The 21,038-nt window shown below is 32.7% G+C and overlaps 1 protein-coding gene across 1 annotated transcript in view; it reads right to left on the bottom strand.

Annotated features, from left to right (window-relative positions):
• LOC124371860 (probable glutamate--tRNA ligase, mitochondrial) overlaps positions 1-17,131 on the bottom strand; it is a 40,104-nt gene extending 22,973 nt beyond the window's left edge. The window contains 5 exon segments of the mRNA XM_046830227.1: positions 15,260-15,279; positions 15,281-15,424; positions 15,426-15,497; positions 16,843-16,942; positions 17,127-17,131. Coding sequence (XP_046686183.1) covers positions 15,260-15,279; positions 15,281-15,424; positions 15,426-15,497; positions 16,843-16,942; positions 17,127-17,131 — 341 coding nt within the window.
• Positions 17,132-21,038: the final 3,907 nt, after the last annotated feature.

Here is a 21,038-nt window from a genome sequence, read left to right as displayed (position 1 = left end):
TTTGCTCGTCTAACTTCCAGTTTTATATTCCTGGAACTTTAACAAAACAAGATGGTCAAGCATATCTTGGAACTGATAATGTTAGATTAATCGATAATTTTATACCGTTTTTATTTTCTAAGATTGAAGTAAGAAAACACAATAAATTGATAGAAGAAGTCGAAAACTGTGGCCAATTAAGCACGATTAAAGGAACTATTTCGTATTCAAAAAGTGATGTTATTTCTCAAACTTCTAATGGCTTTGAATCAGATTTTAAATTTTGGTGTTTTTGAAGCAGCTGGAAATTTATATCATTTTGGATTAGGATTTTTTGAAAATGTTACTATTCCGATCTATAAAGGAGGATTTTATCTAAGTTTTATAAGAGCAGAAGACGATGATGTGATTCTGAAGACTGCAACTGGAAATGTTTATGCCTGTTGATGGAAAAAATAACAATTACAGATTTTTTTATTAGAGTTCCAATGATTGATTATAAAACCACGAGTAAAATTAGGTTGATTGATGAAATTACAAAAAGTCAAAACATTATGTTTAATTTTCTAGATTGGCAATGTATTGAACAAAAAGGTATTTCCGGAACAACTTATTCGTTCGATATCACAAATATTTATAGAAATATCTTCAATCCCAAGTTCGTTATCATCGGTTTTCAAACAGATAGACAGAATAATCAAGAAAAAAATCCTTCAAAGTTTGATAGTTTGGATGTAAAAAATATCAGAGTAAAATTGAACGGTTCTTATTATCCAGATGAATTACAAAATTTAAACATTTCCGGAGGTCTTTTCAGAATCATGTATCAGATGTATCAAGATTTTAAGAAAGTTTACTGTAATAATAAGGAAATGTATTACAATCCTAAAGAATTTTTAGCGAATAGACCTATTTATGTCATTGATACAACAAAGAGTATGACAAATATTTCTGGTTCAAAGAACGATATAATTATCAATATGGATTTTCAAAAAGCTGTTACAAACTCGACATGTTATGTGGTTGTGGTTTCTGAGAAATTTTTAGCCTATGATGTGATTAAGAACGATATTAGAGAAATTCAGTAGTTAATGATGTTCATATTATTCTCTTTCATTCCTTCTAATATTTCAAAAATATACTCTTTCGCCACTGAAAAATCCCGATTTCTCCCGTAATAATCTTTATAATCGTACACATAATATCCTAAATAGTTTGTACAATAGAATGAAATTATTTCTATTTATCTCTGTTGTAGAAATGTAAACACAAACATTTGCGTTGAAAAATTTATATCTCTGCAGACTTAGTTCCATAATCTCCATTTAAACAAAAAATCTTTCTGTTTAAATGGAAGAGTATAATGCCAACTGTTACAAGTGTTCTAATAGAGGAGAAATTATCGATAAAAGATATTTAGTTTGTAGAGGTTGTAATTTAATTTTGTACAAAAGACCTAAACCTAAGAAATTTCGAAATAAACTAACACATTTGAATAATCTGCTTATGAAATTACAATACGGAGACAAGAAGCAAACAAAATTTGTTACAGAATTTAGAAAACAGAATAAAAATTTTTACTTATCTCTTGGAACCATTGACAAAATTATTTTCCTTTTCAAAGAATACATTAGGTTTGTAGGTATCGATACACACGTTTATTATGAAAAGATTTTACCTATAATCTTTCACTATTTGGATATTGAATTTGATTACGATTTTAAGCCTGAAATCTTTGATGATTTTATAGTACATTTGGAGAAATTAAACGAAGAACCTCGTGAAAAGAATGCGGTTTTTACTCACATTCTCCCCGACTTCTCGAGTGATTGTTAGCAAATTTCATTTTTTCCGTCTTTAAAATTTTTTCTATTTAAATGGAGTTCTTGAAAGAGTTAAATGATATTGGAGAATGTAAGTTTAAAGAGTATAAGAAGTTAAATGAATTGGAAGAAAGGAAGAAACATAGAATCTTGAATTTGGAGAAAATGAAAGATAAATTCGGGTTTACAATAATTGCCGAGTTGGAAGATTGTAAAGTACACTTGCCGAACAGATTTTTGACTGTTTTGGATGAAAAAAAGATTAAAGAATTAAACAAAAAATGAAAAATTACACTTGATTGTTACTGGAAAGAAGACTATAAAAGATAAAGAAATTATAACAATTAACTTTGTAGAATAAAGTCTTAACTCTAAAACTTGCAGTCCCTCCCCACGTCATAGTACTGTTTTGATAACCATAGTTGGTGTCTTTCTTCATAGGAATCACATGGAATATTATCTACAGTAATACCTTTTGTTTCACACAAAATGTGGCTATATTCTATAAGAAAAATTCTATAATGCTCTTTAATGAATTGTGTTGATAAATCTTGATACTCACAAAAATTCCTAAGAAATTCATCAATTAAGTCTTGATTATCTTGAAAGAACGTATAATATGGGAAAAATGTCATAAAAAAAACGATGAAAACTCTCTGTTTGTTTATTTTTTACTTTCTTTTCAATATCTTTCATAATTATATTAAATATGTAATCCCTTACTTTTTTAGTTTTTTGCCGATAGTAAAACACTCCATTAGACGTTTTTTCTGCAAAAGACTTTACAAGTTCTTTGAATTCTGTATCATTTAAGGAAAGTATCAACTGTTCTTTAAAATGTTTTGGTAATTCGTTGAATTCATCTTTGTTGCACTGTTTTAATGCTAGAAAACTGAAGAGAGCTTGGTGAGTTCATGTTGTTTATTTAGTAGAAAAGTTTTTTATTAAAGTACAGTATGTTTTTAGTAAAAATGTTTTAAATTGATTAAATTTTATTAAGATAAATCCTTTATTCGTAGCAGATTTGACAACATTTTACAAAGCACAGCTTAAGAAAGTAGAAGCAAACAGCTGTAGATTTGGTTAATTTTTCATTCCACAGAGTAGATAGTAATGTACCGATCGCTTTTGGAGACGAACGACTGTAGATTCGGTTAATTTTTCATTGAGATTTGCTGTGTTATTTCTCAGCTTCCTTTATGGTACATTGAACAGTATTTTACATTGCTTTTCGGTCGGCTCCGAAAGTGCGCCAGGAACCCCATATTACTATCTACTTATATATATATATATATATATATATATATAATATATATATATATATATATATATAATAATATTTAGCTTAGTGTAACTTATGTTATAATTAAGTTGTCTCTCACAAAAAGGAATATATCAAAAATAGGAAAATACGTAAACTAGTTTACAAGAAATAATAACTTGTAAATAACTTGCAAGTGTTTAATAACAACATAGTCAACTTGTGAATTTTTGTTATATTGCACTGTATTAATCCAATTCTAAAAATAGAGACAACTTAACAGAAATAACTTTTATTAGGATTTGCGAATCCAGGGACATATGCAATTTTGATGGACCTGTTACTTGGGGCTTCTGAAGAAGCATTCTGTTCTATGATCAATCCTATACCGTAAAATTATAATATAAGTATAATTAATTATTACAGTAAAACTTCGATGTATCGAACTTCAAGGGGAAAAACACAAATTTGATATAACGAGAATTTCAATATAAGGATGTTTAAATATATCAAGACCAATAGTCTTGGATCTAGGGTAGACTTCAACATATGTTAACAATATTGTTGTTCTGGGATAAGATAAAGTTTTCATTTTATCATCACACTTAAACACGAAATACTGTCACAGTTTAAAATCTTAAATGCACAGTTCACTGAGAGTTAATTTAAATTTGCTCGATTCAAGGTAATGTCTAACTGAGGATGGATAAATGATTCACCACTGGCGACAACAGAAAATAAAGAAGTGTCGGTGACGGGGATTTCAAGTTTCGACATGAAAAATACGGTACTGTACTTAAGTTTGTTGATTGGTAAATTAAAACTTCTATATATAGGGATTATTTATGTTTAACCTTTGATATTTAGAGATTAACAGTTTGTAAAACATAGAGTGAAAATTCAATATATATTAAAGTTATTTACGTTAAGCCTTTGATATATATATATATGTTTATTAATTATATATGTTATTTAATAGCCACGAGGTATGGCTATTAAATAACGGGACTGATATTGTAAAAAAATGTATTTTCATTTTAAACATAATTACTTATTATCACCTTCATTTACACCCCTTCTCTATCCCTGCAACGCTCCATGCGAATTTTCCATTGTTGGAAAACAATGCTGAAAGTCATCTTCTGTCAACTCTTTCAGGAGTCTTGCCGCTTTTTCTTGAACTGCTTCTACGGATTCAAATCTCGTACCTTTCAATGCAAATTTCACATTAGGGAAAAGATAAAAGTCGCATGGTGCTAGGTCTGGCGAGTAAGGTTCTAACACTGGGATGCTGTACTTGGTCAGGAACCGCTTGACAGATAACGCGGAATGAACTGGCGCATTGTCCTTGGTGCAAAATCCATGATTTGTCCTTCCACATTTCGGGTCGTTTTTTTCTTACTCTTTCACGTAGTTTATTAAGTACCTCAAGATAGTAATGTTGATTAATTGTTTGACCTTCAGGAACCTAGTAAAGGTACACAATCCCACGAATGTCTAAAAAAACAATCATCATTGCTTTAAATTTTGAATTGCTCATTCTTGCTTTTTTGGCTCTCGGTGAAGTTGAGGTCTTCCAATGCATGGATTGGCGCTTCGTTTCCGGATCATAAGTAAAAAACCACGATTCATCACATGTTATTATTCTTTCCAATAAATTTGGGTCATTTTCAATGGCATTCAAAGTGTCAGTACAAACATTTTTACGAGCTGCTTGTTGATCAATCGTAAGAATTTTTGGTACCATTTTTGCACACACTTTTTCGCATGTTCAAATTGTCATGTAAAATTTGCCGTACACATTCTTTATCAATGCCTACAGATTCAGCAACTGCACGAATGCTTAATCGTCGGTCAGACCGAATCAAATTAGCAACTTTTTCGACACTGTCTTCCGTTTTTGATGTTGAAGGACGACCTGGCCGCGAATCATCTTCCACGTTTTGTCGACCATCTTGAAAACGCTTAAACCATTCAAAAACACGAGTCCGCGATAAAAATTCATTGACATACACTTCTTTTAGTAAATTATAGGTTTTCGGTAGCGGTTTTTCCAAGTTTAACGTGAAATTTAATAACAATTCGTTGTTCTATTATTATGCTAACCATTTTTCCGGCAAAACAAAATAACAACACTTACATAAATGAAGGTTATGACACAACAATGTTGTTTACAGAAACGAGACTAACTGCATTCTGAAGAGGAAGTCTCAAACTATACAGCTGTTGGTCATTGTTGGTTGGCGCATGCACACTCGTTCCACTGCAGCGTCAGTCCCGTTATTTAATAGCCATACCTCGTATATATAGGTGCACTGAAGTAAAACGATTTATCAAGGAATTCGATATATTGAATTTCAACATATTAAGGTTCCATTGTACGAGGGGTATTAGAAAAGTAAGGTTCCCTATGCCGCCGAGACAGAATGCGATATGTTGGGAGAAATCTGGCAACACTGTCTTACTCATCAGCTGTCCTTCTCTCTATCCATACCACTCGCGCCTCGCTACGTCCAACAGTGCCGGCCTAGCTGCCTTCGAAGATGGAGCTCCCTATCATTGTTACCGCCAGATGTGAAATTCGTGCTGTGATACGTTTTTTAAATGCAAAACAGATTTCACCTATTAAAATTTATCGTCAGTTAATCGAAGTTTATGGGGAAAACTGCATATCTGTTCAACATCCCAAAACCAAGCAGCAATCACGTGAATGGCGTCACTCAACTTCGCCTAAGCCGAAGAAGTTCAAGCAAACACAGTCTGCTTGGAAAGTCATGACAACCGTCTTTTGGGACAGGAAGGGCCTGCTTTTGATCAATTTTTTGCCTCATGGAACAACAGTAAACTCTGACAGATATTGTGACACATTAAGAAAACTGAGACTCGCGATCCAGAACCGCCGGAGATGAAGATTGTCCAGTGGTGTGAGGCTTCTCCATGACAACGCTCGACCTCATGTCTCATGTCAAACTCAAGAACTGCTGACAAATTTTGGCTGGACTATTGTGCCCCATCCCCCCTACAGCCCAGACCTAGCCCCAAGTGATTATCACTTATTCCCAAAATTAAAGGAACACTTGGGTGGCCAACGCTTCAGTACCGGTGATGAAGTCAAGGAAGACGTTACTCGATTCCTCAAAGGATTGGCCGCAGAATTCTACAACATGGGGATAGAAAAAATTGGAGCATCGTCTACAAAAGTGTTTGGACAGAAACGGTGACTATGTGGAAAAATAGCTTAATTTTAAATTTTAAATTGATGTATAACACTAAGTAGAAATATAGAGCTGTCTATTTGAAAAAAAATGGGAACCTTATTTTCTAATACCCCTCGTATATACACTTAAAGTAAGTAGGTTTCGTGGGGGTTCACAGCACCTAATCTAATAGCACCTAATCTCACAGCACCTAAAATTTAACCATCTAATAGCACCGATTCTCATAGCACCTAATATTATAGTACCTAATCTCACAGCACCTAAGGAAATGCCCGAGAGTCGCACGGCACCTAAAGATCGTGCTGGAGTTTTATAGCACCTAATATCACACCACCTAAAAGGGAGTGGTGGGGATCGCCGGAGGGGTAGGCCGCCACCACTGTTCGTGGCCAGTGGGCGACCGTCCGTTGAGTCGCGAGGTTAGGGGAGAGCTCTGAGTTGGTTATTGACACGTGCTGTGCGGGTTGCATTAACGCGCTCTCCGGAAGAATTGAAGGCGGTGGACGTTTCGTTTAGGAATTTATATTATGACCTATTATATTATTTTTACCGAATTCCGGCGACCTCTCTCACACACACTAAACATCTCACTTAAAACGTCTACCACATTAAAATATACCCCTTTATTACATCTGAAAAAGTTTGACGGCTTAGGTAGTATTAATCTATATATTATAGCGAAAGTGAGATATTTTAGATAATGTTTATTGATTGTGATAATCAAAAATATGAAGAAAAAAAACACAGTTTTTCTTTTAAATTTAAGCTTTCTCCCAATTTAACTCCTCCTAATTCAAAAATAATTACAGTTAAAAATATAATATATCATTTGTTGTATGTCTCTTAAAGAACGACATACTGATAATTCAGAGTTCTAAGTTAATAATTAAAGGCGTAACAAGTTTTTTGGGAAACTCATTAGACTTGTATTTATTTATAAATCACGCAATGCTTATTACTAATAGTCTTTACTTATGAGTGAGGGTGCAGAACAAGCGAGGTACACAGTAACTGTGCCGGAACCTTACTACATTATGGCTTAATGAAACACACATACCAACTTGCCCCGTGTGCCAAAATCACAAGATAAAATATCGACAGTTTTATTTTCACACAAACCACAACAGAAAATGTTTAAATTAGGCTTGTATGATTCTGGTAAATATATTAATTTAAGGAAAGGCAATTAAATTATCCATTTACCCAAAACAAACATTTAATTAAACTTATATTTGTAAATTCACTAACAGATAATTTGAGGGAAATTAATATTCCTCAAAGCGAAGCGGCCGAATACCTTCCATAATCCTATCACCATCGTCTTTGTTATCGGTGTTATATTTTCACTGTTTACCTCATGTTCACTGACACAGTCTTCCGACGAATTTCTGTCCCTCAGTCAAAATATTAGTAGTCTCTCTACAGCCTCCCCCAGCAATCATTCATTGGTTCAAGCGTTATCAATAACTATTTTTGTATTCTCTACAACTTTCATCCAACAATCAGGCGTAGTCTTTTCCAAAGCTTCTTTATAAATTTTGTGATAGAATTAATAGTGAACGACTTATTATTTTTGCGATATGTAAATTAATTTAAGCCCATATTAGTTCAATCGCGTGGAGCTTGACTGTCACTAGAAGTTCAACTTTTTCATGTCTGAACTAAAGTGACTCCTTTCTAGTAAACCATCCTGTAATTTCTGCCTTATATCTTTTGCTCACAGGCGCTTTAAATATTTATTTTGAATTATACAGTGTATTATACATAGCAATAACTACATCTTTCATTAATATAATCCACCCATAAGGGTAGAAATGGACTTGGAATTCTTAGAAGACCTTCCCTATGTCCTATGTACATAAAATATGGCGCACACATGCCTCATAACTTTCACAGAAAATCAATAGCGTCTTTATGAAGATTAACTACCATAGCGACTGAAATATAAAATTGCAAACCCTAGAAAAATTATATTATTATTTTTCATCATCCCGCTATCCGCAAAAAGTTTAAATTTCACACACACACACACACACACACACACACACACACACACACACACACACACGCACGCACGCACGCACGCACGCACAGTTCTCGTCATATAAATTGATTATACAACGTATGTTAAAGAAGATAAACCTAGATTACTCGTTTTCATGGAAGTAGTACCCGCTATAAAAAACTACGTTTTGCTTTGTAAAACTTCCCTTCCTTACTTCCTTGTAAACTTCCTTTGTAAACTCGGGGAGCCCATTGTCTTGATAATGTTTTTTAGTCTGCCTAGATCAGGTTATTTCATGCAACATCTTTATTTTTCTTTCTCGGATCGTAATGGGCTTATTTTAAATATTCAAAAGAATACTTTGTCTGAAACATCTAAAACCTTGCTAAATCCAAAAGTACAAGTGACACATTTTATTTTAATTTTTCCAGAATCCTCTATTGATGATCTGACAAACCATGTGTTTTCACATGATTGGAATGTCGTACTTAGTAATGGAAGAGTATTCTCTACCCAAAAACTCGTTCATGCATATTTCTCCATTTCAGTTCATAAATAAACATTTTACTCTACAGTGAAAAAAACAACGTTCCACAGTTAGTGAGATTAAAGGTCGAAATCAAAATTATTGGTATAGTGGGGAACTGGACCAAATGAAAGAAATTTTTGTTTTTGGAGAAATCGACAAAAACTTTCTACTAGTGACAGGCTTCGTGTTAACTATTTAAATCTCTAGAAATGTTATAAAAAGTCCGTAGAAGATGCGAACTCACAATGTCGCAAAAATATAAAATAGCAGTAACCAATATAAGGCCTGGGGCGTTTTCGGTGCAGATAAACGAAAATACAACCATTTAGAATCTCAATCGACATTATCAATAAATATCACTCCAGGTAACTTAAACCATTTGTTTTATCAATTCGGTTAACACCAAATGAAGGGTAGTATCAAAAAGCCTCATGTTAATAGAATGAACTTAATAAGAAATTACCATATTTTGAAAGAAAAACATTTATCTTTGTAGAAGTCTCAATTGATGAGGTCATTAAAGCTGTCAAAAGAGTTAAAAACTCAGAAAGCAAAGACATTTATAACAAATCTAACAATATATTTTAACGAATTTACCATACGTTTTTGAACCCATTAACTGTATGTATATCTGCCCGATTCTTAAGAAAGGGTCTAGGAGTTTCCCTGAGAGCTATTGCCCAGTATAAATTTTACCTGTCCTGTAATAATAGAAACTGTTTTACATGATGAACCTTTTGCGTATCTGGAAAATAATATCAATCTAAATTTATTACAATAGAAGAGGTAAATACACCATTGATGCAGTTTATTCACTAATTAAGGAGGTCCTAAACACTTTTGAGATTAAAGCCTTTGCTCAGGTAACATATTTTGACTTGGTTCAGAGCCTTAAAACTTAACTATTACGGTATTAATGGGAATCCGGCTTTAAAGAGTTCTTTAAAGACTATTTATCTAACCGCAGGCGAAAAGTTTGTTTCTATTAATGGAAATCGGTCCAACAATTTGGTGATCGGGATTGTTGTACCTAATGGTCAGTCCTGGGCCCTATTATGTTTTTATTATATATAAATTAATTTCCTACCGTTGTTAGGTTAAAATCTCTTTTATATGCTAACGACACAACTCTTTAGAATATCCATACAAACTTTGACAAACTACAAGTTCTTGTCATTGAATCAGTTGAGAAAGCCTCAATGTGGTTTAGATCAAATGGATCTTTACTAAATGAAGTCCAAACTCAAAACATTTGTTTATTTTACGACAAACCCCTACAATTGACACACCAAATTATTTCTTTTCTTGTGCTAAATTTCTAGGAATATTTTGGTAGAGTAATTTTCTTACTTAGACGTATTATAAATTGTGTTACTGAAAAATATTTTAAATCTGCATACTATGCCTATTTTTAATCAATAGCAAGGTATGGCCTAATATTATTGGGTAATAGCGCTAAAATTAATGAAATCGTTATCTTGAAAAACAAAGCTATCAGAATAATAACAAAATCACAACCACTAGAACACTGTGAACCACTTTTTAATAAGCTTTGGTGGAAACTTTTATAAATTTATATATTTTTTGACTCAGTATTGTATATTACAAAAAACATGTCATCATTAATTTTGACTAGCAACTTGCATAATTATAATAGCAGAAATAAATATAATATTGTTATTGAGCATTGCAGATTAAACAAAAAACAAAATAGGCATGTTATAATTACTCAGAAGACAAATTGCAATATTTGTTGTATTTTTCACGAGGCACTCCTGCTGCGTGCCTCGTAACTGTGCAGTGTGCCTGATTCAAAGGTCTACACATGTGGTCTTTCCTTGTGCCTTGTGCCAGTGCACTGAGTGCTGAGACACACTGCATGGTTGCCAGGTTTAATCTCCAATGCCCGTTATGTAGGCAAGTGAGCCAGGCACTAATTAGAGTTTATTTCTGATAATAATAATTTTTTTATATACAATAAAAAACCGAGATTGAAAGCCTATTTTTGTTCTATATTATAAAATTTTATTTCTTTCCTATGTAATACATCCTGTATAAATAGATTACAAATGAAATGGATATGTTATTAATAGTATCATATGGAACATTTTAAGAGGTATTGAGATTGCGTCCTAAACAATTAATAACTTTGATCCTCAAAAATCAGGAAGATTAATTTTAACAACAATCAGTCTACAAGTAGACTGCGGCAAAACTTCTTACGACGCAGTGGGAGGACTGAGAGTAGTCGATCTCACTCAGTATATACCAGCAACAAAAGTGTTAATATACGTTTTGATGTTGTCGTCTTGCACTGTATGTCATGTTATATGGGTCTTCTGAAGCCTTACTGTATACTTGTTCTCAGTTTTTTCAAGTAATGTTCTAATAGTCCTCATCCTCTTTTTAAGATTCACGACTTGTTTAACATGGTCTCATACATTCATTTTTAATCTATGAATGTTCAGCTTTGACAATGTAATTTAAAAATTAATTTAAATTTGTTATGCAATCGTTACTAAGAGAGATATTCGCGCCAATACACCAAAATTCAGAGATAGCAGGCTGATTAATAATTTTTATAAAGACTCATAACAAGTTGTTATTTTCTTTGAACAACCAAAACAAGACACGCTCTTATAAGTGCGTTACTGGCGCAATCTGTAATAAGATATATATCCCACTAATATTATAAATGCGAAAGTTTGAATGTTTGGATATTTGGATGTTTGTATGTTTAGATGTTAAGATGTTTGTCCTCGAATCACGCTGAAACTGCTATAACGGATTGTGCTGAAATTTGGAACCGGTATAGCTTTTGGTCTGAATTAACACTTAGAGTAGCTGTTAACACTTTCAGCTGAAGTTTATCAAAGAGGCAGAAACATGTGTTTACATTTAGATTTGAGTAAATATTGAATTATTGTAAAGTGCTTAATCAGTAGTGTAATGTAGATTGCAAATACGAAGTTATTTAATTTTAAATTTAGATTGCGCCAATGATCAATAATCCATCTAATACAATAGAAATGCTATTTATACGCTGTTATAACAACTACCTTATTGTATAAAGCTGTGAATGTTTGCAACATAACGTAATCTAATCTGGTTAGTTCCTTTAACATTGTGTATGGCCTTTTTACTGTAGTTATTGAAAATCAAATGGAGATAATATTGCCCTAATACTTGAAGCATATACCCCTAATACATATTTAGCGATCGGTAAAAATATCAAAATCACTTAATCATAAAAATTTAACCAAAGTTAGATTCCGAAACCAACGTATGAGGACCATTGTTTTGGTTAGCGCAACAGCATAAACCAATTGTGGAACTGTAAATAGATTAGACCGGGGGTGAATTTAAACGACCAGAACAGACCCATATTGACCGCAGCAATTTTTGAGTTGTACGATACACTTTCGTCATTGGGATAAAAAGGCTAACTCTTATTGTTACTGAAGCCATCGAAGAACGTCAATAAATTAACATGGAATGTGGGAGGGAAATAGTAATCTTATAAAAACTGTTTCACTTTACGACTTCAGGATCCCAAATCTCTGTTCTTTAAACTTAAATCTAAATTGGATCAGGAGATTGGAAATAGCTTTGAGTGACTATCGATTATCTCTAGACTGTTTTATTATGTTATAGAAAAAGAATACATATATATATTGTCCAGTTTTTCAACAGAAAATTGCGTGCGAAGCCGCGGGTAACTGCTAGTATTATATATAAATTTTGCTGTCTACGTATCTACTGATCAAGCACCGTTCTGAAATTTTAATTTGTATTAAAATGTTTCTGCCTGTTTTACGAACATGAACTGAGTGTCAACAACTTTTAAATACTCAGTTAAAATTCGATTATGAAACAATATTAGAATAGTTTTCAAATTGTAAAAATATTCCAGGCAACTATTTTCATCCACCTTTTCTTATAAAATTTCTTAACATTTCAACGGATTACTAAAAATTTGTCGAAATAAGAATATGTTGTGATTCATTTTTATGTGTAATATGTAGGTCTTATTTGTAATCGTACTATGGCTATTATTTCATATAAGCCCATAAGCCAGATTGAAAGAATTTAGACATCTTCACTTTTTTTAAATGTAGCCTATACTCATGCCATTTATAGACAACAATATGCAATTTTTAATAGAATATTAAAATAATATTCTTAAATCAATTTTTCAAGTTCAAGTTAAAGTTCAATCTTTTTTATTATCTAAAAATACATAATATAAATAAAATTTACCTCCCAGTGCACCTCAAGCCGCGCGTGCGGGAGTTCAGTTGAATCATAATTACAATTATCTTAGTGTTCATTGTCCAATTCATATTTCCATAACATTGTCTTCACTTAAACTAAATTCATAAACTAGCCAAAAGCAGTGTAAAATCTAATAAATGGTATACCACGAGATTATTATAATATTACTTAGAATAAAGCAGCATTAACAATATGTACAAAAAAATGTAATTATAAGCATTACAAATTTATAAGCAATAATAAATAGAAAAAAATTGTATGGGCTCCTTAAATTCACCCATTTGTTCCTTAAAAGTAATATCAAATTTTTAAATTGAGCCTTAACGGTATCCTCCATTTTGACAAAACTTCTTCTTGCAATTTGGCCAAAACGTCCTTAGTAATTGTTTATTTTTGCTATTTACTCTTACCTGAGCAACAGTTCTTACACATCCATGATTCACGACGTACTTGTCCATGCAATTCCATGTGCTTTCTAAAATATCAGCACAAACGAAGTGTAGATTTGTTTTACATTGAGAACAAACAGGCACTCACATCAGGCAGAAGATCGTCGCAAACGGCACAATCACTCATCTTGATAACACGGAGAACACCATTGAGTTAAATATTAAAAACTAATATAATCCATTTTTGTACAGTTATGATTTTTTTACTATAAAAAAGCTCAGGTTAGTTCCGTTATTTTATGGAATGAATTATAGAAATTGCAGTTTGACTTATAAGTTTATATAGTAATATTATATAAAATAAATATATTTTTTTAATGCAATGTAAAGAACCGCCTATTTATTAACGCTTTATGAAGAATCGAAAAGGCTTTATTGAAATGGTTTGTTGTGCGTCCCGTCTGTTGCGATAACTCTTATTATTAAAGGCCCTAGTGACTTCAAACTTGGTACATATGCTCTTATTGGTCTAAATAAGAACTCTATTGATTTTAAGTTAACGAAGAATCGTCTGTGCGCTACCACTTATGTTACACTCTGTCGAGTCTTTCAATGCCTTCTAACATCGTTCGGGTTATTTTAAGTAATCTCGTATTTGGTTCACAAAAACATCATATATTGTATAGTACTTGTATTCATTATAACACTTATCTAGCAGTTTGGCATGAAATAGCTAGATTTTTTCGGCTGAAAGTAATAAAAACTCGTGAGTCCAAATTTCCACTGTTATAGAACATTGGGAGGTTTAAAAAGCTAAGCTAAACTATAGTTCTTCTAATGGTTGAAATTCCCTATGGATGTTACATTTTAATCCAAATAAATTTGCTTTTTATGTAAGTCATGATACTTACGTGTATAAAATATTTACTTTGTCTGACGTAGGGAAATTGCAGAATAAAGTGATGAATGATTTAAGGCTTTGCCTATTTTTATATAGATTTGAATGCAAATTATTACCGGTTTCAGTGCACGGAATATACGATTTGAACACATTTAATTCCAATGACGATAAAAACTTATATAAAAATGTAAAACACAATGAACAATTAGATGAACCAAATAATTTACATTATTGGATTATGTGCAAGATTTGCGGTTTGGCCTAAACATTCATTCAAATTCAAGGTAAATAATTTTTGGTGCCATTATTAGTTGTAAATCAACAACCGCCGCACGCCATGCGCACGGATCCTTCTCTTGTTGCGAGGAGACAATTGTCTATCTCGGGTCGCCTCGCCTTGTGCTGTCGACTGCTCGCCCTGCTGTAGAGGACAGTAAGTAATGGCGGGTCGTCGGGGAGCGGGGTGAGTGGGGGGGGCAAGGTTGGATTCTCCCTCCATCCCTCTGTCCCCACCAAGGCCCCTTTGGAACAAAGCGAGAGGTGCTGTGACACTGAAAACTTGAAACAGTCTCACGGCACTAAAACGAACGTGGATCGTTGCACAGTACCTAACCCTTATAGCGCCTAATAATCACAGCACCTAAATGACGACTTTTTTTCTGTAGGTGGTATGAGATTAGGTGCTAAAAGATTAGGTGCTATGAAGCCGCACCGTTAGGTTTATTAGGACTGTCTTACTTTAGTAAATGGATATTATATCAAAAACAATATAACATTTCTTAATGTTTAAACCAGTTCTTTAAGAATGTTACATGTGTAGTCAAATCAAAGAAAGTGTGTTTTATTGTAATGTTTAGAAACATGTCTCTACACCCTTACTTGTACAGGTCTAAACGCTGTGGACTGAAGATATGGTCCGAATCGACCTCCTGTCATCGGTCCCTCATCAGGAACGATTCCTGCCCATTCCAGATCCTTATGAAGTTGTTCCACTGCTCCTTCAACAAGCCTCGTCTGATCTGTATCCTCTATTCTTAAAATAAAAAGTGCCTCCCTTTGAACGTGCAAACAAGTAATTGTAAAGTGCAGTTCTTAGGCCTCCAAGATGCAAAAAATCCTGCAAAAAATTAATTACAATCTTTTAAAATAAACTTGAGTGGTAATAATGTTTGCTCTAAAGATAAATTATAGGAGAACTTCACACATTCATACATAATGTATAATATTCAAACTTATAGGTCCAGTTTAGACTTTAATCTTACCTTAAATTTAAAAGAGATTAAGAACAATCGATAATTTGGTAGGAAAATGGGGTTTTCAAGCATTTACCATTATTAATGTAAAAAAAAATAGAAAACTATGTTTTGACGGATTGGACTCTATCTCTTCATAAAAAAAAACTTATTGAAAGGCATACACCAAGAATAAAAAAATGTAGTGTGTGCCTCAATTAGTTGTCGTTTGAAATAATTTCTCTTCTTGGTGTATTTGAATTGAGCAAACTTTTATCAAAATATAAAGAAAAATGTACAATGTATCATGATTTATCTCACTGCTGTGATCTACAACTGATGTAATGTTTTCTTAGTAAAACCACTTACTATTTACACTATGAATATTAATCAGAAGTAACAAAACCATTATAAAACAAACTCTACAACAAGCATTAAAAGTATAACAGTGTTTGTAGTCTAAGAAATAAGGGCGAACTGAAGGGACAGTAAATTAGGGAGACAAGTGGACAAAAACAACAATAGAAAACAAACAACTGTTCCATGATATTGGCATAGAAGAAACACAATTTACATTGTATGCGATATGACTGCACGGAATGGGATTGAAAATTTGATATACACACTGTTAAATTGTTAAATAAGAAAAACATTTGAGCATAAAATGAGGTTGTCCATAGAGTTTTCAGACCATAATTAATAAAAGTAGACCATAGCTCAAACAAGGAAACACCAAACAAACTTGCTAACTTATCGGCCGATATCACTGATACCAACTTTTTCTAAAGTTATGGAAAAATTATTTTTGAGCAGATTCCTACAACACTTGTCAATGAACCAACTGCTTACATCACAACAACACGGTTTTCAGGCTGGAAGATCAACAACAACAGCACTTATTAGCCTTGTCGAATTCCTAACAGACCAACTGGAAGAAGGCAACACAGTTACTACTATCCTGCTCGACTACTCTAAGGCCTTCGACTGCCTTAGCCCTTACACATCTTTTAGACAAACTGACAAATCTTGGAGTGAAAGGACAATCATACAACTGGATAAAAAGCTTACCTAACAGAACGAAGACAAATTGTCGAAATAAACCATACCAGCAACGTATTAATACAACAGATAAAATCACTTCCACAGATCATTAATCGTGGAGTAACCACAAGGATCTTGTACTAAGGCCTATTTTGTTTATTTTATACACAAAATGACTTCCCTAGCTACATGCAAGACTATAGCCATACACTGATGTATGCTGACGATACGGTCCTCCTCCTTGGTCAAAAAGAACCTGAACAACTTGAAATTAGCAGCATACACGCCACTAAACCATGGCAATACAATACAGCCAAGGAAATGATCTTGTTATAAATGAGAATAAAACGAAAGCAGCAGCTTGGTCCTAGGAAGACACAAAGAAACAACAGGAAGGCTACCAAATCTGGAGGAAATCTACTAATTCAAAGTACCTGGGTATATTAATTGATGACCGTCTTGCTTGGACTGACCACATAGATTCCCTTTTGCAAGAAGCTCAGCACAGCACTTGTATGTTAATCCACAGAATAAAAAAATATTAGTGACACAGCAACAGCAAAAGATAGCTTACTACGCCCTCTATGAATCTAACCTCCGGTACGGGATTGCGGCAATGGGGGGGCACTACAACAAGCAACTTGCAACGGCTCCTTGTCCACCAAAAAAGAGCAATCAGGGTTCTAAAGGGTCTCCAGCCTAAAGAATCCTGTCGTCAAGCCTTTGCAGAGTTGAAAATACTCACTGTAGTGAATCTTTACATTCTGGAAGCAGTCTCTTTCCTCACACCTCAAGTCACCCGCAGCAGCAAGAACCAGTGCCCAAATTCACAGCTACAACACCAGACATGCTCTAGCTACCAACTCCCTGTACACAGACTGACAGCCACAGAAAAGGAAACCGACCCTACGATGTGGCCAAGTTATGGAATGCCCTTCCAGAGGACCTGAAGATGACCAGCAGGCTGCAGTTTGGACAAACTCCTGAAGTACTGGCTTACAAGAACATCCTTTCTATCAACTTGATGAATTTTATCAATGGACTGACAATGCCTAACCACTGAATTTTAACATGTAATTTCTATGACCCTTGTTCTTATCTCTATGATAATGTACAAAAGAATATCAATAAACAAAAGATTGTTTTATGTTTCCCGATTTAACCCAAGTTTTGACTTTGAGGCTGTTCTGTGAGTTAACCATTGGAGATAACCCCCCCTAACAAAAAGTGGACTAGACCTTTTTTTGTAGGAAATTTTATTCTTTTAAACAATTTTGACTTCAGATTTTTAGCTAAATCCTCTGGTTTTCTCGATACAGAGTGTGGGAAAAAAGATTGCACTTGGTCAGCCCATTCTGAATTATTGTTATGGTGGTTTAAAATTTAAAACTGACCTACTATCAAATATTTTTCTGGCAATTGACTATATATAGATATTAGAGAGGCTGTATATATATATATACGTATATATAATATATATATATATATATATATATATATAAATATTAGCCTCTGTTTGTTGGTTATGCCCAGTAATTTTTACTATGTATATGAAAATTTAAATTATTATAAACCTTTTTCGTGTTTAGCACAGCACTTATTGTGGGTAGAGTACAGTTAAGTTTTTTACATCCCAGGTTTTTTACATCAAAAAAAGCAATTAATATGCTTAATACACCCTTGAATATAAACTACCAATACCGATTAATCAAACTTGGAAACAGTCAAAAATAATCGCCACCAAATACCTAAAACAAATTTTCACAGACTTTAAAACATCATATTTTATATAAAAGTTACCTTCATTACTACATACTACTAAAAAAAAGAAAGTTCACTTTAGAAAAAAAAGCAAAATAGCATGCAAAAAGAATTAACTGTGTTTTATTGGTTTCGATATGTTTTGTTTTGGTATTATGGCTTCTCTATTAAAATAAATAATGTATCAAACTATTGAAAACTTATTGTATACAATATGAGGTTGAGGGGTAGAGGGGGCTTGTTAGCCATGAATCCACCTCTTTAATAAAAGGCATTTCTCATTTTATTTGAATGAGATTTTTCCTATTATCTGTCCTAGGTAATTAACTTTTCTGTATTAGTTGTTTGATGGTTATTATTCCAAAATTTCTTATGAGATTATGTCATTGTATGGTGTCTAATCAATTCTTTTAACCCATTAATGATTGAAGCCTTAAAAGAAATCTGTGTTACCGCAAACAACGTGGTTATTTTTTACTGTTCGGAGAGATTTTAACATGTTATTAATGTTTATTAATGTACAAGTTATTACTATACTACCTATCGGAGTAGGAACGTAATTATTGTTTTAGATGTTTGTGAATTTAGAACAATGGGTTAGTATCAAAGTCATCAACCGGGTTTATTAATAGAGATGTCTTAGAAGAATAAAGCATTTTCACTGACTGATTCTGACGTGGGCATGTCTAAATATATCGTCTTATTTAACTGTGATCTGTGCCAGAGTCCGCCATCTTAAGTAGTTATAACAAAACATATAGATCAAACACGATAAAACAAACAGCCCCAATGTACAATTCAACTTTACCAATGATTGTTTAAATAACAATGACACACATGAATGTTGACATTGTTGTCTGAAAATACGCTGCTGGGTACCAATACAAACTATCATCCAACTCCTTCCTTAGCATACACTGTACAAACATTTTCACCTAAGAGTGCTGCTCCACGTGCTTGACAGACCAAAATAAACATAAAAGAAGAGATCTAGGTCAAATGACAAAATTAATTAAAAAATTTTTAAAAAAATATATATACAAACTTGTTGATTTAGTAAAAAGTAGAAGAAACAAATTTGTGTTATTTGTTTGCCTGATGGAAAACCCTAAAAATCTAGTAGCCAGTGAAAACAATTACGACAAAACAACAGGTAAGTTTTATATAGCACCAAAAAAGAGTTCATGTTAGTATTTTACATATTTTTGACCTGTGATGATAAGCAGGTCCAGTTTTTATATCATCGATACTTCCATATATCGAATCACAAAAATTATTAACATATCTAAAAAATTAAATAAAAGTCGTATGTTCAAAATGAAAAGGACTAAATTACATGCATAAAATGACATAAATCTCATAAAATAAGTAAGACTCTATAACCATTCACCCACTCATCAAACAATACAGAAAATTTATACTAGGGTAATTGGAAAAATCTTATTTTAAATAATCATCTTTAAATGCTATTTTGCTTAGTTTTCTAAAATTAACTACCTAACTTAGATCAAGTCTTTTTTTCATAAAATATATGTTTACAAACTAAAAATGGGTTTTATAGTTTTTGTTAAATTTAAGTCAATTAATTGTTCAAGTTTATTGATTAAACTACTGGCTGCTTATATAAAATGGGTATAGCCTGATTAGGACATATTGTTTAATTAATATTAATACTAAAACAAGGTTCGCTTATCATACTCTATCTTTAAAAGAAACTAAAAATCTTAAATAAAACGCTAAAGGAAAGTCAAAACTACTTTAGCAATAGACAAACAATAAGGAGTTTTAAAAGCAATGTTACTGTTGTCAGAAACCTGTTCATCACATCATGTATTTATTAGTATAATGTTATTTGTTACTGCCATGTTGTTACAGCTTTAAGTTATTAAATTTGTTATTTCATAATATTTTATATTAGCATTGTTTACTCTCACTTTATTGATGTTCTATAATTTTAGTACAGTTACTAGTTGGATCGGGGAGACTTTAATAAGCGGCCCTACACTCGTCATCAATTGCCATTATCGAATGGTTCGATATTCTATCCAACTTTGATATGTAAAAATTGTACACAATAAGACCTAAATAAATTACTGTAACAAGAAGGAATTTCATTACATTACAAAAACCAACTATGGCCTAGACTTAGATATCAAAGAAACCTTTCAATATTCATAACTTGTCCAGCTTGATATCAATGAGTAATCACTTTTGTGAAATGGAGGAAAGAATTTTTCCCCATGTGTTACCAGGAGCGAAACCCACATGGTGAAGCCACTTAAACAATTTTGTCACTTCTGAGAAATATCTCACTCATTTTCCTCATATTTATCACCATTTTTAAAGTCTCAAAAATATTAGTTACTTCTTGTTGTTTATTGTTTGCATTAAAATTAATAAAACTAATAAGTTGAAGTCATGCTAAGAATAAATAAATTGTAATATAGAACTATTCCTTTAAATGAAAACAATCGAACCATTTGATAATAGCAATCGATTAACGAGTGTAGGCCGCTTATTAAAGTCTACCCCGTTAGATCATTTGTTTACTTATTATATTTCACATGCAAAGCTTCTTTTAAAATTGGATTGGTTGAACCGTTGGAATGTGAATAAATAAATAC

Source organism: Homalodisca vitripennis, unplaced genomic scaffold (assembly GCF_021130785.1).
Source record: "Homalodisca vitripennis isolate AUS2020 unplaced genomic scaffold, UT_GWSS_2.1 ScUCBcl_2156;HRSCAF=6630, whole genome shotgun sequence".
NCBI classification, from domain to species: domain Eukaryota; kingdom Metazoa; phylum Arthropoda; class Insecta; order Hemiptera; family Cicadellidae; genus Homalodisca; species Homalodisca vitripennis.
Note: the sequence above shows the minus strand (reverse complement) of the source record. Positions and strands in the feature narration are given on the sequence as shown.